Source organism: Thamnophis sirtalis, unplaced genomic scaffold (assembly GCF_051295495.1).
Source record: "Thamnophis sirtalis isolate CommonGarterSnake01/CBP01778 unplaced genomic scaffold, rThaSir2_p1.2 scaffold_6, whole genome shotgun sequence".
In the NCBI taxonomy this organism is placed as follows: domain Eukaryota; kingdom Metazoa; phylum Chordata; class Lepidosauria; order Squamata; family Natricidae; genus Thamnophis; species Thamnophis sirtalis.
In genome coordinates, this window is record NW_028261386.1 from 24,958,049 (window position 1) to 24,975,621 (window position 17,573).

Sequence of the window (17,573 nt, forward strand, 5' to 3'; positions counted from 1 at the left end):
TAACTGAAATATATGCTGTCTGAAGTTCATGGTACATTTTTCACTCAAAGGAAAATTTAGTTGTGTATTTTTATTTATTTATTTATTTATCTGCTTAATGGGGGAAAATTGCTGTCCCATTGAAAAAGCAGTTAGGTAATCTAGGATTATGGTAAACTGCTTTGGCAGTAATGTGCCTATCCAAAAACAAAAGGAAAACATGAAGGCAGGAATTTGTTATGATTTCATTTAATGATTTTATCTCAATCTCGATGACTCTACAAAGATAACCACGAGATGAGTTTCAAAGAGGGAAAAATACTAGATTTTCAGGAATATGCCATAGTAGTCTGCCTTGTTAGGCACCACTTGAAATATCAAGCCATCAGTTCAAAAAGGTCTGGGAAAAATTGAATCGAGTTCAGAAGAGAGCAGCTACTCAGCTACCCAGGTGCCCAAAGAAGGGCACATATAACACCCTTGCTCCATGACCTTCCCTGGACAGCGGGTACCAGTTTGCTTCCTGGTTCAATTCAAGGTGCTGGTCATCACCTATAAAGCCAGGTTACCTACAAAAGCAGATTCACCTCATCTCATCAGCTTATCTCTATCAGGCTGGTGGGGACTAGGAAGAGAACCTTCTCTACTACTAGCTGTACCTTTCTGTCAGTAGAGGTGAGGAAAGCCCCCACAGACCTTCTGCACAGTGGTCAAATCTTGGCTTTGCGGCTTTATGTGGGGGACACAGTGGACCATGCATCTGTGGGACTGGCCAATCCTATTAGAGCCCCCTCGCCTTGCAATAAGCAGTGTTAATGGTCATCTTAGGATTTTAAACCTTTCGATGCTTAATTGTCATGAATCTATAATTTTAAAGTTGTTAATCCTAATTTAATTTTGATGTTATTATACGTTGTTTATTTATTTATTATATTACATTGTACATCACCTAGAGCCCCTCTATGAGAGAGATGGGCAGTTGAGAAATATGAAATATGAATGGATGAATGAATAAATGAATGAATCATAATGAAAAATCAGGAAACCAAGCAGAATTAAGACTAATGAAAGCATCTGGGTATGTTTAAAAAAGATAGGTAACATATGATAATCTTCAATTATCCGATTGACCATCACAGAGGGGGAAGAAGTGGCAGCTTATATAAACAGGAGAAAACAAGCACTTAAAAAAAGGATTTTTTAAACTGACTTAAAAACTTTAAAGCCAAAGTCTTAGACTTAGAAAGATTAAGGTAAATCTTATTGATTAAAATTACCTGTAGTTCTTCCTTAGCATCATAGGCAACATTCCTAGCCATAGAAACATCAGGATTATGATGTTACATGCAAGTATGTAAGAGGTGGAGTGTGTGCATCACCAAGTCACCTTTCAGCATATGACTTCCTTGGCCACCCACAGTTAGACCTCACTTGTCTATGCCTAGGACAGGGGGATGAAGGAAGAACAATGCCATTAGAAATGCAAACTTATGTTTAAAATCTAGTTGTCATCTCGTTTTAAATGAAACTGGTACAGACAAACAACATATCTCAACCTTTCAAATCTGTGAGCTTATATGGATCCTGCAAGGTTTCGGATGAGTCATTTCAGTTTTATCTTACGATGCTGGGGGAATGAACTAAGGAACTTTATAGAGCAGATGTTAAAATATGTTGTATTGTGGATAACATACATGCACAAACTAGTTTGCAAGCCAGCATTTCTGTAAAGCTCTCTCCCGAGTTGAAGTCCGGCATCAAAGTTGTATATTTTTACATTGTTGATCACATATCACCCTATTTTCTTCTCTGCTTTCATTTTCCATCCTCTTCCTTCTTTGTTTATCTCGAAAAACAGTAACAAGACGTCCTCTTGTTCTAAAATTGCCCATGAAAGCTGCTCTTTCAAAACAAAGAATCTTGTCTTAGAGAGAAAAACCACATGTATTCATGTGAGCATTCTGAGAAGGGCAGGGAAGGGATCTTGGAGTTTTCTGGGAATTGTAGACGCTACAGTGGTGGGATTCAAATTTTTTTACTAGCAGTTCTGTGGGTGTGGCTTGGTGGGCATGGCATGGCTTGGTAGGCGTGACTTGGTGGCCATGGCAAGGGAAGGATACTACAAAATCCTCATTCTCTCCTGATCAGCTGGGACTCGGGAGGCAGAGAATAGATGGGGATGGTGCCAGTCAGAAGTGGTATTTACCTGTTCTCCGAACTACTCCAAATTTCCACTATCGGTTCTCCAGAACTGGTCAGAACCTGCTGAATACTACCTCTGGCGCAACGTATCTCTAAGGCAGCAGAGTAAGACATCCTTGCCATCTCTGTTTGTATGGCAGGGTTATATTTTCTGTCCTTGCAACTCAGGTTGCCTAACTTGTATTCAATACCTTTCTGAGGTATTTCTTCATTGACAACTCAATGGTTGGTAAAAGTTTGGAAATTAAACCCCATTCAGGGTTTCCATTGCCAAAACCTTTGGCATGCAGCTGGCAATTTGTACAAAATACATCTTCTGTTCAGAGTAAATACAGGTCTGTTTGTGCCAAGTGAAATGTTTCAAAAGGCCAGATTCAGTTTTATACAAAACTATGCATTTTCACATGAATTATGATGGGTATTCATGTCCAAAGAATATAGTAGGTACCTCCCTGCCTTCCGGGTTTGATATACAAGCATCATCATCACAGAATTGGAAGAGCACATTGAAGCTGTCAAACCTTCTGCTGGAATACAAATTTAAGCTTTTCCCATAACAGCTTTTTTTTTTTTTTTTTGCCCAGTGCTTCATTTATTAATACCTTTCTCGGTCACTTGTTCTATTATCAAACTATTGTATTATTTCTATCTGGAAGTTCTTCTAACATTATATTGGAAGCTACCTACTGGTAATTTTGAATCCATTGTTCTATTCTAGATACACTTGGATGATCAAAGGCCAGTCTCAACCTTTTTCTGCATGACATCCCTTCAGATGCTTCCAAAGAGGTTTCCCCACCCCACCCCCAAACAACAATGCATTGGGCAGCCTGTAATATTTCAAGTGAAATAAATAGGCATCGTGTGCCACTTCTCTTTTCTTTCAATGTCTTCTTATAAGACTTAATTTCTAACATCTTGATTACCTTCTTTATCTTTCTCTGCATTGTGTTAGTTGCTTGTATCATTCTTAAAGTATAATGCCTAGAAGTGGACATAATATTTGTTTTATTAGCAAACAGAGTGATTACTTCCCCGTATGGAAATGATACTGTGATGACACAGCTTAAAATTTCATATGACGTTTTATGCGAATTCACCAACTTAAACTCGCCAACTCCAATTCCAAGATATTTCACATATGTACTTGGCCAAGCCAAAAATCCCTCGTTTTGTATTAATACATTATTTTCTCTATTACAATTACTGGTAATACTATTACTTTCAGCCATTTCTAAATCATTAATGATCATTATATTTCTAGTCACCTAGATATACAATTGTTATGTCATTCAGCACATACTTAACTAGCACGCTAATCAGACAAATACTTTGTCAAATCTTTGACTAAAATCGAAATTTAGTATGTCCACATCATTACTATAATCTACTAAGGAAGATGCAAGATGAATCTGACAAGAAATTAATCCTGAATTCTGGTAGTCATCATATTACACTACTTTCAAGGTCTCTGATTACTTTATAATGTGGACCGGGGAGTCAACGTCTTTGTGAAAATAGGGATATTTGATTCCTTCCATTTAACTGTCATTTCACCAGTTCCCCATAATAACTCAGATGTTTTTAGTAGACCATCAGCAAGTGGCTTCAGCTACTCCAGGATGTAGTTTTAAACTTGCAGTATTTCCCAATTATATTTCTCTTAACCTCAAGCCACAATCCTGCCTCCTCAGTCAACTGCCTGATTTGGAGAGAAAACTCAGCCAAAGGATATGAATACTTGTGGTGTGTGTGTGTGTGTGTGTGTGTGTGTGTGAGATGAACATTTTGGCGGCGGGGGAGTGTTCTATGTATTTTGAATATACCTGGATTTGTTAGAGTTAGGGTTATAAATCATAAATGTTAGAATTATAAATCATTAATGTCATAATCATGAGAACTGGTCATAAGTCATTTTTTTCTGTGCCTTTGTAACTTTGAACTGTCATTAAATGAATGATATTAAGTCAAGGACTACCTGTAAGAGTGCATATGATTGCAGCCAGTCAATAATCTCTTGTCACATTCTGCCCATTTTCATGCTTGAGTTGAGGAAACTCTGTGCAAATGGGCAGCCCACATACACTTCAACGCTCTTGCATGTGTTTTGCTGTCTCAGTTCCCCACATAACTGCTTATTTTACCATATTTGCGTAATGTTTTCATAGGCAAAGCTCTTAAACAAACTTGACTGTGTTTTCTCAATATATCCCAAGTCTGTATGGAGCAAGAAAGCTAAAGCAGATAATGAGAGCAAGTGGTTGGCCAAGGACTATAGCAATGCTAGGAAAGACCAGATATTCCAGATATAGTAGTATGCCTAATCAAGCAAGGGGAAACGGTCTTGTTGGGAAGACAAACTTGGAGGTATAGCAATGATCCTAAGCCATCTTTTTCATATTTGTGACCTTCAATGCTATCTATAACTGCAATTCAGCACACACAGAAGGGACACATTGAGAAAGATACTGTAAGAAAAAAGAATCCCGGAGGAGTTTAGTATTGTAAATTAAATTTCCCTTTCTATATTCCTGAACATGCTGATGGGAATTCTGGGAATTGAAGTCCACATGTCTTAAAGTGGTTTAAGAAACACTAGTTTAATATTGCCTCACTTCAAATTTCATTGGCTTTCCCCTCCCATTTCCTGAGGTGCTGTTTATCTATTTGAAAAATTATCCATCAGACAATGAGCCTGCACCTGCCGTCAAAAATGGAAGCTCAGCAAATATTGTTTTACAGAGCATACATATGTATACAAAATCACCACTGATATCTACGGTAATATAAGTAATTGACTGTGATCCATCGCCTTAGATCAAGCAAATTGAAGGGCAGATTGAAGGCAAAAGCCATGGGCAGTGACAAGAAATGCAGAACTGGCCATGGCTGAATATCATCTCCTTTTCTTATTTCATTATTCAGCAACTTGTTAGCCAATCTTAATTGCAGGGCAATAGGATTTTTCCAAAGTTTGAATTATGTTGCAAATGTATGAATGAAAGAGGACTCAAATTAATGTCGTGTTGTTTTTATATGTGTTTGTAATTCCCACCCTAGAAATAAAAACTACCTCGCTGACAGGGTAAAATATAATAATAAAATGATTTAACAGAAGCAGGTCTAAACCTGCTGCAAAAGATTGCTCATGTATGACATGCTTCTGTTGAGAAGGTGTGACTACCTGCTCTTCTTCTCTTGCATTTTCTTTTGTTCTTTTCTCTCTCTCTCCAGATTTCTCTGACGAGGGAGCATGCTCAGTTCTCATTCTCTTCAGGTCATCAGGAGACAAGTTACGATTCACAGAGACGTAGCCCTGCAAAGTCGGGAATTCCTCTCAGCAGCTTTTAATGTATCTTTCCTTCTATATCTCTGAAGCATCACAATCCACTTAGCACTCAGTCGCTGAATCCATTACTAAAAGAAGAATTGGCAATAGTATAGAAGCAGCAAATGAAAAGCAGCCAAACAACCTGGGGGATTAAGAATTCTTGAATTGATTGGTGTAATGGTGCTTCCTATAATAATATTTTATTTTTATAGCTTCGTAGCAAAGAGAGAAATACAGTATGGCTAGCAGGGTATGTTGGTGGTCAACACTCAGAAAGTTGGCTTCAATCATCAGCTACAGCATGCTTACACAACTCACCTGCAGAAGGGTGGACAGTGATGACTGATATGCAGACATGTTCAGTTTTTGATATGTGCTGCTCAAAAGCTGGCAAGGCAGAAAAAAACATAACATAATCTTTCTAGAAGTCGTATCTATCATGCCTCATTCACTTTCCAGAATCTGTTTAAAAAAGAAGAAATACAATCTTTGACATGTATATTCAATATACTGATGTAATCAAATGTTTCTATGATCAACATTTGCAGGAGGTAGATAATTCTGTGAAGATTGTATTTCTTCTTTTTTTGGAATTATCTGCCTCTTGAAAATGTTGATCATAGAAAGATTAGATTATATCAGTATATTTCAGTGGTGTCAAATTCAATTTCATTGAGTGCCACATCAGGGCTGTGATTGACCTTGGGGGCCCGGGTGGGTGTGGCCAGCTTGATGCCACTCACTGAGCGTGGCCGGCATGATGAACTGGGTGGACGTGGCCAGCTTGACACCACTCCCCAAACTGATGGCATGTTTCCTCTTTGCAATGAGTAGACCAGGCTGAAGCAACACTGGCTGGTCCCTTACATTTTCAAGGGTGGCCCTGTGGGCTAAATCTGACATTGTGGGCCGTATCCGGCCCTCAGGCCTTGAGTTTGACACCCCTGCTATATTGCATATACATGACAAAGAATAAAGTATTAAATAATTATAATAAGTACTGGATGACAGGTGAAGTACCAATATTTGCGTAGGACAAATGTTATTCCTATCTCCAGAAGAGAATTAGAAATATCAGTCAGTCTTCATAACTCAGATGATTGATACCTTATATCATAAAATGGATTGATCTGTAAGCACTCAGAAACAATTCAATGATAGGTTTGTCAAGAACAAGACTGTCAAATTAATTTTATTTCATTTTTAATACAGGTAGATAGTTGGAATTCTGTAGATGTAATATATCTTGATTAAAAAAGCATTTAATAAAATAAAAAGTTTAAAACATTATGATTTGCAACATATTTAATTATAGGGAAGATGGTATGTCTATTTAGTGGAACCATAACTAGCAGAAAATATATATTTAAAGAACACTTATCGTGTTATTCATCAAACTGGAGTAAGGTAAAGTATGATGCCATGGGATTCTGATCTGGGTCTGGTACTCTTTAACATTTCTTCATGGACATTTCTTGATGGAGAACTCAAGAGAATGCTAATAAGAACTATATGAATAACTGATATCTTGAAACAAAAATAACATTCAGAAATATCTTTTATATTACAAAATATATTACAAAAGTATTGCAAAAGTGGGCTGAAAATACCAGAATGAAATTTAATAGAGATAAATACAAATTTCTTCATTTAAAAAAGAAATCAAGATACAGGAAACCTGACTCAGTGATAGCATCTGTATAAAGGTGATTAGATTTGTGATGATTCACAGACTGAATGGCAGCTGGCAAATTGAATGGATTGCTAAAGAACCAAACACAATTTCAGGCTGATTGATGGAAACAGAGTTTATTCTACTATCTTTAGTACTATCCCCAGTGCTGAAGCTGCGGCCCAATGATCTTTTCTGCAACCTTTCTTATTGGAATAGAAAGAGGTGGTGAGCAACCCTTGACTGGATCTGTTTAAGAAGTGGTTGGAAAGCTAACTTACAAGGGCGTTTTAATCTGGATTCCTGCCCTGAGCAGGCTATTGGGTTTCATGACTTCAATGGATCTGTTCAGACAGAAGTAATATAAGAGACACAACATCATTTTTCTGCTCCATAGACTGCGAGGATAGGATGGGCGGGGGGGGGGGGGGGCGGACAGACGGACGGACTGGATTTGTACTTTGAAGGACTTTTGTGGCTTATTGCGGGGTCTCTAATACTTCCCGAATAGTAGAGCACTGAAATGATGTTCTACTGCATCTTTGAATACTTCCCCATCTCTTTTTTACTCAAAGTATCAAATTCTGCTGCATGTGCACATCAAAGGAAAATGGACTAATTACTTGATCTCAGAGGGGCTGTGTTTTTTTCCTCAGCTTCGAATCTAAGCAGAGTCAGGTCTAGTTAGTACTCAGAAGTGAGACTATCAGGGGATACTAAGGCTGTAGGCTAAAATGGGAAGTTGAAAAACAGCCTAAAAAAAGGCAATTAAAAAAACACCACTTTCCATATTGTTTCTAAGAACACTGCATGGATCAGCCCATGAAATCAACAGTTATTGAGCACAACTGGAAGGAGTCATTTCCTTGTTCAGTCAGGACAGAATTGTGACTCAGAAGGCTAGAATGCAAACAGTAGGCAAAGATACCTCTTACAGGTATACGTGAGTAAACTCACCCAATCTTACTTTATTGTCAAAGCAGTAGACTTCAAGAGTGCCATGTGAAATAGATAGGATTCTACCCATTAGAAGCAGGAGATTTAGCCAAAAGTTTTGCAGAGTGACAAAGATTGCCTGGATATGAGTATTTGTCCCACGGTCATTGCCAGAACATGGGGAGAGGATATAATTTTCTGTACTCTTTCCCAAACCTGCGAAGTCTGTTTTAATCAGAGAGAAACAGTAGGTGGGGGGGGGGGTAGGACCCAACCTTTAGGGCAGAGGTGATGAGGCTGTCCTCTCGTCTCACTTTCAGTTCTTCTTCCACGCCAGGCTTTCCATTCTCAATGCCAGCCAGCCCCCAACCAGGCAGCAACATCGGGGTTATCCCGGAGCCCTAATTCTAAATGATCTCCCTTTGTTCTAGCCCAGGGCTGGCCAGTACATTAACATAGTGTTCTTTTGTTGCATTAGAAGACAGATAGCAGCCAGTATTCAGAAGTGTTGGGAGGGAGAAGGGGAATTAGGGCAGAAGACAATGTCTTCTTTGATCTCAGAGTGATGGGACAAGGGTAACACTGCAAATTGAAAGCAGTTTGTTTTTCTACACACATTTTGTTCCTGAAGTGCATCTAGCCACTGAAAGGGTAATGGTGAATCCTTTTTACTTTGTTTACATTGTATTTTTCTCAACTTCTAAGTACCCAGATATTATAGACTTACATAATAATGACATAATAATGGCCGCTATTTTTCAGTCTCCTATAAAATGGGGGAGGGGTACGTGTAATGTAAAACAGTGTTTCCCAACCTGGTGAACTTAGAGATGTGTGGGCTTCAATTCCCAGAACTTTATCATTGTTACTGGCCAATTATAACAATTGTGGCATTTGTTAAAATTATAGGAATCCCTCTTGTGTGGGATCTTGAGGTCTTGAGGCTTTCTAGCAGAAGTGGTATTCAGCTGGTTCTGTCAAGTTCTGGAGAACCGGTAGCAGAAATTTTGAGTAGTTCAGAGAACCGGTAAATACCATTTCTGACTGCCCCTGCCTCCATCTATTCTCTGCCTCCCGAGTCCCAGCTGATCAGGAGGGAATGGAGATTTTACAGTATCCTTCCCCTGCCACGCCCACCAAGCCACGCCCACAGAACCAGTAGTAAAAAAATTGAATCCCACCACTGTTTTCTATCATGAGAGGTCTCCTTATGATTTCCAGTAGATCTCTAGCCTAACAGTGCATAATGAAGGAAGCCTCTTCCCAGAGTTCTTAACAATGGCTATGCTGGATGGGGAATTCTGGGAGTTGAAGTCCACACATCTTGAAGCTGCCCAAGTTGGTAAACACTTATTTAACATCTCTCAGACACATTCCTTTTTCCAAAAGTGCTAGGGAAAAGATCCTCTTCACCCTCCTAGGTTGTCAAGTTGGAGGCATCTTAAACTTTGTACTCCAGACCTGTCCCTTCAGCACAGTTCTACAAAATAGAAATGACAGTGGTTTCAGTCTTCCTACATCAAGCTTAGAAATACTGAACTTAACCATCATGAAAACCAAAAGATAACTGTATGACCATGTAGTCTTGCACAAGCAAAAAAGACCAAAATTCCCTTCTAAAACCAAGGGAGCCAAAGACAAATTTCATTAGCAATAGGGAAAATAATCACAGGGGGGAAAAATCACACAGAATTAGCTAAACTAATTACTGATTTCCTCTTTGATTAAGCTCTTGGATTTTAGCAGATGTTTATTCCTGAGGGAATATCTGGGCTTCCTGGTTGTATATTTCTAGATAGACCCTCCATGTTCCTTCTTCCTCTTGAATATTTATCCACAGTTTCATGAATCCACCATTTTATATAAAGAGAAGGATGTAAATGTAAGGCAACATTTTGGGGGAGAGTGACTGTTCACTGTCTTATAGCAATTGCACTTGTCTGTGTTGTCCTGGGTCTGGCCAACAAAACAAAAATTATTTGGGGACTAACCGCACCTTCCTTGTGGCCTTTGGAGGAATTACAAATACACAATCTAGTTTTCATCAGTTCTGCTTTTCTATAAATGGAATTACATGTGATGCACTATTTCAGGAAAACTAAGCAAGGAACCAGTTTATTATGCTTTAGGAGGCATAGTAATTGTACCACAGCAATACGAAGAACAAAACTCTTCATTTTTATAGCCACGAGATACTGAGTTATCTCTTTTCTACTAAAAGTATTTCGATTAACCTATGCATGAATCTAGCCAAACATCTTCTAGTTAGCTATCCCTCTGAAAGAAAGATTACATTCTTCATTGAAAATGGCTCTTCCCTTTTAATTTTCTAATCCTCGTTAAAATCATTTTTTCTCTACAGTGTATCACTGCAGATTTCAGGAACTAGTCCCAAAGATTAACATTCAAGTAAAATGCAGTGTTTTATTTATTTGTAAGATTTATGTAGCTCATCAGTCTGATTGGCTCAAAATGGCAAACGGTGCTTCTGAGCAACAGTAACAGGTTACCAATGCAAATATCAATAAAACAGTACGTAAAATGTCAGCATTTCCATAAAAATGACCCACATTCGTTGCCAGTGCGAATGTATTTCCAAAGGCCTTCTGAGGTAGCCTTTTCTCTCAAATAATAGAAGACCTAGCATGTTGAATGAGAAGGATTTTCCCTGAGAAGTTTTATTCGAAAGGAATAAAACCATGACAAAAATTTCATGGTTCAATTAATTACATAAACCCCCACCTATAATCTGAAGTGGTGCAGTTCAAAGACAGGTCACCAGGACATCAATGAGAATTAGTCCTTGAACAGCTGATCGCTGACACCTGTTGTGAGAGTACATCAGTACACAAAGCTCAGGAGATTAGTCATATTAAAAACATTAATTCCCAAATACATGGCCGACAAAGATGAATATTTGGCTGGCTGCTATTTAATTTCCACATTATGAATTAGTCATGATATTAGAAGAATTACATTATATGTCTAAGCACTGAGGGAAAGGGGGGAGGGGGAGATAAAAAGGCATCCAGTCTCTTGGAAGTTGTTAAAACCAGGCTGTTCTTGTTTTCTAGATACATTTGTGCAACTCACTCTGGAAATTACAATAGGTTCCAAACAGAGGTGGGTTCCTACCAGTTCGCACCAGTTTGGTAGAACCGGTTCGTCAAATCTACCGAACCGGTTAGAAGAGGTTCCACCAGAAAGCAGGCCACACCTACAGAAGAGGTTCCAAAAATTTTTGAAACCCACCACTGACACACACACACATACACACACAGATTCACACAGAGAGAGAAAGAGAAAGAAAGGAAGAAAGAAAGAAAAAAAGAAAAAAGAAATAAAAAGAGAGAGATATGAAAGAAAAGAAAGGAAAAAGGGACAGAGAGACAAAAGGAAGGAGGGAGAGAGAGAGAGAGACAGAGAGAGAGAGAGAGAGAGGGAAAACACATGGCTGGCAAGCCACTCCCACCAGGTCACATGGCCGGCAAGCCGCTCCCACAAAGGAGGCCACACCCACAGAGTAGGTTCGAAATTTTTTTGAAACCCACCACTGGTTCCACATCTCTGCTAGATGGAATCACATTGCCAATTCAATGCGAGAAGATCATAGAATAAGGCATATCTTGCTTTGGTTGAGAAAGCATGGTCGTCTATTTCACTCCCCAAAATTGTTCTGACCTAGGCTTCCTGAGAAAGCATAAATCACTCTCTTAGTCCTTGCAATTCTAAAATTACAGAGTCTAGCGAATATCCTGCTCTAATCAAAAGCACCACCAGGAACATGCTGGAGTGCTGTTATATGCAAGAAAAACCAGTAAAGAACCAGTTCTTTAGAACCATAATGTTTGAACTCTCGTGCACATAGAGCTTCCTTTCTTTTGTAACTATCAATATGGATTTCTATGGAGATTCTCAGTCATCCAGGTCATGGTTGTCCCAAAAGTGCTTTTTCAAGAGGCAACTGGACTTTGTTTTTTCCTTTGAAGACATTTCGCTTCTCATCCAAGAAGCGAATATCTTGGATGAGAAGCAAAACATCTTCAAAGGAAAAAAAAAACAGAAAGCCCAGTTGCCTCTTGAAAAAGCACCTTTGGTATGGATAGTCAGAAAGACTAAGGAGATGGGTTGGAAACCAGCATGTAATGCCAGAGACCATGCTTGGGTTTGCATTGGACTGCAGCCACTTTGTGAAGGGGAGCAGGGAGCATGCTGGCAAGCCACTGGCTTGAGGTCTAAAGCTGAGCATGTCTTGGTTTCCCTGCCAGCTGAATATGTGGTGAGCTACAGTTGAAAAGATCAGGCAAGGTTCCCGACCATCAACTGGAAGTGTGTGACTGGTTACAGTAGGATTGCCAGCTTTCTGAGATGTGGGTCTATCTAAAACTTAGAGGGCTTTCTATTTGGCCTTGGGTAGTTGATTTAACTCTTTTGTCTGGGGGGTGGGGCACGACAGTGAAGAGGTCCCTGAAAAGGAGCTGGAGACTTCCGGGGATCTGGCAGCACTGCCAGGCTGGGTGGAGACATCTGTGGGACTATTTCATCTATCTTAAAACCATACTGGTGCTGGAAAGTTGCTCTCTGTGCTATGGTTGAACACTTACTTGTTGGTTTTGCCCTTGGGACTCGGGTAGTGGAGCTTTTGCAACAGTGCCAATTTAAAAAAAATTGCCTCATTGTGGGAGATGCTTCTCTCCCATAAAGCTTTTAATGGCCTGATTGAGCAACCAATTGTCTCCAGTTGTTTCTGATCACCCAGTGACACTGGACAAAGTGGATGTACTTCAGGTCCCATTAAGTAATTAAGCAATGTGCCTTCCCTGTGCAGTAGGTATATTTGGTCTTTGGAACACTTATGAATTCCTTAGTTTGGTGATACCAACCCCCCACCCCATAATAATTGGGAATTGTGTGGCCTTTAAACTGTATGAATAAACAAACAACAATCAAGTTACTGATCCTGGAATAAAAGTCCATTTTAATTTTATTAGCTGCCTTGATTCCTTTGTCAATGCAAAAAGTGAAGATAAGTTATTTTAAAAAATAGATTAAATACATATTTAAAACACATGCAATAGATTTGGTGTATCTTGAATATTACAATTTGACAGAATGCAAAATGTCCCCTATCATTTGTATAATGCAGTTTCTCATTTGAGCAAAATAATTACCCAAAAGTGTAGTTAGTTGAATGTATGTTCCAAGACTCAGAAATGATTTCTTCCCTCTCCCCTCTTTAAGAGTTCTGGGAATTAAATTGTGGCAGAGTGTAGGACAATTCAGAGCATACATATTCAAACAGGAGAGCCACCACTGAGTAGTGATGTAAAATCCCACATTAAAAACCCCAGTTTAGAGTTACTTAAAACTACTTTTCCTACATTTTGGGGCATTCTGTATGCCAGTCCCATCACCCGGGTTATGTTTACAGATTATGGAAGGTTTGGGATTATAAAACCTATCATTCCCAGTGTATTCTCCAAGAAAGGACCCAAATTTTGGGGAGTCCAAAATCTAATTTTATCCTTCACAGCATCCTCCCTTGTGGAAATGATAAGAGGGTTATAATCACAGAAAGTACCAAGCTGCTAAAAAAACCTTAAATTGCTTCCCATCTTAAAAGTACAGTTCACTTTTGTTTTCTATGAAGCTGTAAGTTCCACCCACTACTGATAACCATCCTGCTTAATTGCAAGATAAAAGACAGGTGAGTCAAGACCATATAGTCAGTTATGCACATAGTTGTTCAGTCTTTGTCAACTTTCTTCTAAAACCCAATTTCCACATCCGTCAAATGAGGGTTTGAAATAAGTTCAGGGGTATTATGATATGATGAACATCATTTTACCATAGATTTATAGCCAATTTTATTATACAGAATTTAAGTTTATTAATTTTACTTCTCACTGTTTGTTCTGGCATGATGTCAAAGTCACTTGGTTCAATTATATCAAGTGCACCTACTCTGCACTACTTCCCACAAGTTGTTCCCAGTTCAATATTGTTGCCACTATAGTTATGCACAACGGTTTTGCCCAACATAGCACAGCACTCAATTTCTGACCTTCTCAAAGCCGGGCAGTTATTGATTAGGATAACTAACTTGGCTTTGCCCTGCCAAATCATTTTCAGAGTTTGTTTATATCCAAGTACATATTTAACATTTTTTGTAACCAACTGAAGTCTTGAGTTTATCAACTCTAAAGACTTCTTCATCTTTTTGGATGGACACCTTCTTGCCAGCTCACATTGGCCCTGCCATTGCCAGAAGAGTGCTTCCAAATTGACTGGGCAATGAAAAAAAAGGCCAGAGAAGTCAGAATTAATGTCAGGATGGAAAAAAGTGTTTGCTACAAAAGTGGAAGAAGAGGATAGAACTTTCCAGTACTGGGATTTTGGGGAAGATGGAAAATAGTAGCAGTTTGAACATTTTTTTTTAAAAAAACTTACATTTCAGACAATTTTTTACTAGCACATATATCCCACAGATATTTATGAATACCATATGAATGTACATAACTGACTTTTCTGCTTAATGGATGACATTTAAAGTTGCCCAATTAGAACATACACCTTCCAGTTTAGAAAGAGATGCACCTACAAGCCCCCATCGTGCAGCTTGTCATAAACCTTCAGGCTTTCATAGATGTGCTCAAAACATTTTTCTGGAATGGGTGGGGGTTCTTCTTCTTCTTCTTCTTGTTCCTTAGGCTCATCACGATTTTCAGGTTGCATTGGCTGAGATGCCTTGGTTCGCTTGCACACTCGAGCATACATGGCACTTAGTCTCCTTGAGTCAGACTCAAGCTGAGCCTGGGGGGCCTCTTGCTCAGGTGCCATTTCCTGCAACTGGCCACATGACTCCTGGCATGGTTGAGCTGGACACAACGGCACATGCACATTGTTGGATCCTGCAGCTTCAGAATCTTTCCCACCAAGCGCCACAGGCCCTGCTCCAGATCCATGGGTCGTGGCAGTGATCGAATTATCATTCGCTGCCATCTGACAGCCTGTCCTTCCTTCCAACCCTTCCTGGCTATATAATTCCTGTTCTTTAATGCCAATGCTTTCGTAAACTAGGTTGTCCAGGTTCTGTGTCAAGGGTAACATTCTAGATCGGCAGGCCTCTTTAGGAGTCACTGGGAGTTTCCTGAACTGCAGTGAGCTTGGGGATGATACGTTGGAACCTGGTGCTTGTGGACTCAAGTTTCTTTGTTGGTTGATGTTCAGTTTCTCCATCGTTTGTTGTCTTGAGTTAACTACCTGTGTGTGTTTTGGAGAGTCTGCATTTCCTTGCTGAAGCTCTGAAGAAAATCCGTTTGATTGCTCCTGTGCTTGGCGGCTAGGCAAAGTGTTACCTGCACAGAAAAAATATTACTTTAATTATACATTGCTTGAGATGCTTTTACAAGAGATGGGCTAGGCAATTTAATACACATTAGAAGGGCACTGTCCTCTGTCCCAAAGGATCGATCTCTCTTGCAACAAACCCAGTCAGCAGACATGTGCAGGTTGGCTCTGATAAACACATTCAAGAGACCAGCACAAAATGAATAAAAATCTTGTTAGGCCATCCAGTAAGATAAGCTTCAGAAGAGTCCTGCTGCCATGAATGAGAAAAGCTTCAGGATATGGCACGGGCAAAGTAAAAGAAGGAGTAGTAAAGTGGATGAGAACTGGCTTCCTACTACAAAGTCTCAGCAAGCTGTAATTTCTAAGAGCATCTCTCAAAAGATGACTAATCCTCGGGTATAAGATTTAGATCAGTGTTTCTCAACCTTGGCCACTTGAAGATGTCTGGACTTCAACTCCCAGAATTCCCCAGCCATTCTGGGAGTTGAAGTCCGGACATCTTTAAGTGGCCAAGGTTGAGAAACACTCATTTAGATTTTTAGGCTTAGAGTCAGTTGGGATGGATTTATATGGATTCTGTTAGAAAACTGGATAGAGAAGAGGAATGTGGACAGATATGGACTATGTTGATAGGTTGATGACACACGAGAAAAGGATGGAATGCTTAGAAGAAGGAAGCTATAAGGAAAAGTTTGAGGTCAAGCAGAAAGAGCTTGAAATTGACAAGGATGGAAATTATATTATTACAATGTGCCTAGAAATGTCACCATAGTAGTAAGACAGGAGAAGAGGCAGCGCAATCAGTGGTTATAGACAGATATATCCACCAACTGTGCTTTTACTTTTATTTTAAATCTTGTCTACATTTTTATCATACTGTTTCATGTAATTATTTTTTGGATTATTTAAATGTGTTTTACAAGTTTATTTTAAAATAGAAATTACCAGGAATTTATGGAAATTACAATATCAAAACAAAAAAAATAAGTAATCTTCAAATTGATTCCAGTCTTTCTCTTTCGATGCCATTTAAATAGATAGCTACTATCAAGATTAGATATAGACATTTTGACTTTCTGTTTAAAAGTAAAGGCAAAGGTTCCCCTTACACATATGTGCTAGTCATTCCTGACTCTAGGGGACAGTGCTCATCTCCGTTTCAAAGCTGAAGAGCCAGCGCTGTCCAAAGTCATCTCCGTGGTCATGTGGCCAGCATGACTGAATGCTGAAGGCACACAGAAAGATGGTTCCTATATTTCTACTTGCATTTTTACATGCTTTCGAACTGCTAGGTTAGCAGAAGCTGGGACAAGTAATGGGAACTCACTCCATTACATGGTGCTAGGGAGTCGAAACAGCGAACTGCCGACCTTTCGATTGACAAGTTCAATGTCTTAGCCACTGAGCCATAGTGTCCCCTTTCTTCCTGACTGACTTTCTGTTTAGGTACCTATAAATAACTAGCAATGCATAGGGAGGTATGAATAATGGCCCTTAAGGGGGAAAAACATTAAAGCACTGTTCTGATGAGCATCATCCAGGAAACTGAGGCACAGAACATAACTGTAGAAGGGAAGCTCAGATCAGAGCAAACAGGGGTGAAATTCAGCAGGTTCTGACAGGTTCTGGAGAACCGGTAGTGGAAATTTTGAGTAGTTCAGAGAACCGGCAAATGCCACCTCTGGCTGGCCCCAGAATGGGGTGGGAATGGAGATTTTGTAATATCCTTCCCCTGCCACGCCCATCAAGTCACACCCACAGAATTGGTAGTAAAATTTTTTTGAATTTCTCTACTGGGAACAGCTAATGCAGGGGTCCCCCAAACTTGGCAACTTTAAGACTTGTGGACTTCAACTCCCAGAATTCTGCAGAGCCGGCTGGGGAATTCTGGGAGTTAAAGTCCACAAGTCTTAAAGTTGCCAAGTTTGAAGACCTCTAAACTAATGTATTTGTAAAGTATCATATACCTTTTCTCCCACTGAGAAGAGGAACAGCATGATAAAGAGCCAAACTCTGTTTTAAGAGGCTTTTGAGGAGGGGGATTAAAATCTAATGAGGCAAGCCACGTGATCCTTCCCAACTTAAGAGGGGTCTTGGCTA

The 17,573-nt window shown here is 39.5% G+C and overlaps 1 protein-coding gene and 1 pseudogene across 1 annotated transcript in view; both read right to left on the reverse strand.

Moving 5' to 3' along the window:
- Nucleotides 1-13,080: 13,080 nt before the first annotated feature.
- On the reverse strand, nt 13,081-14,336 carry LOC106550489 (large ribosomal subunit protein eL30 pseudogene; annotated as a pseudogene).
- Nucleotides 13,353-17,573, reverse strand: part of LOC106550492 (uncharacterized) — a 36,257-nt gene continuing 32,036 nt past the window's right edge. Inside the window, exon 5 of the mRNA XM_087717445.1 lies at nt 13,353-15,478. Coding sequence (XP_087573571.1) covers nt 14,718-15,478 — 761 coding nt within the window. The 3' untranslated portion in view covers nt 13,353-14,717. The remainder of the gene's footprint in view (nt 15,479-17,573) is intronic.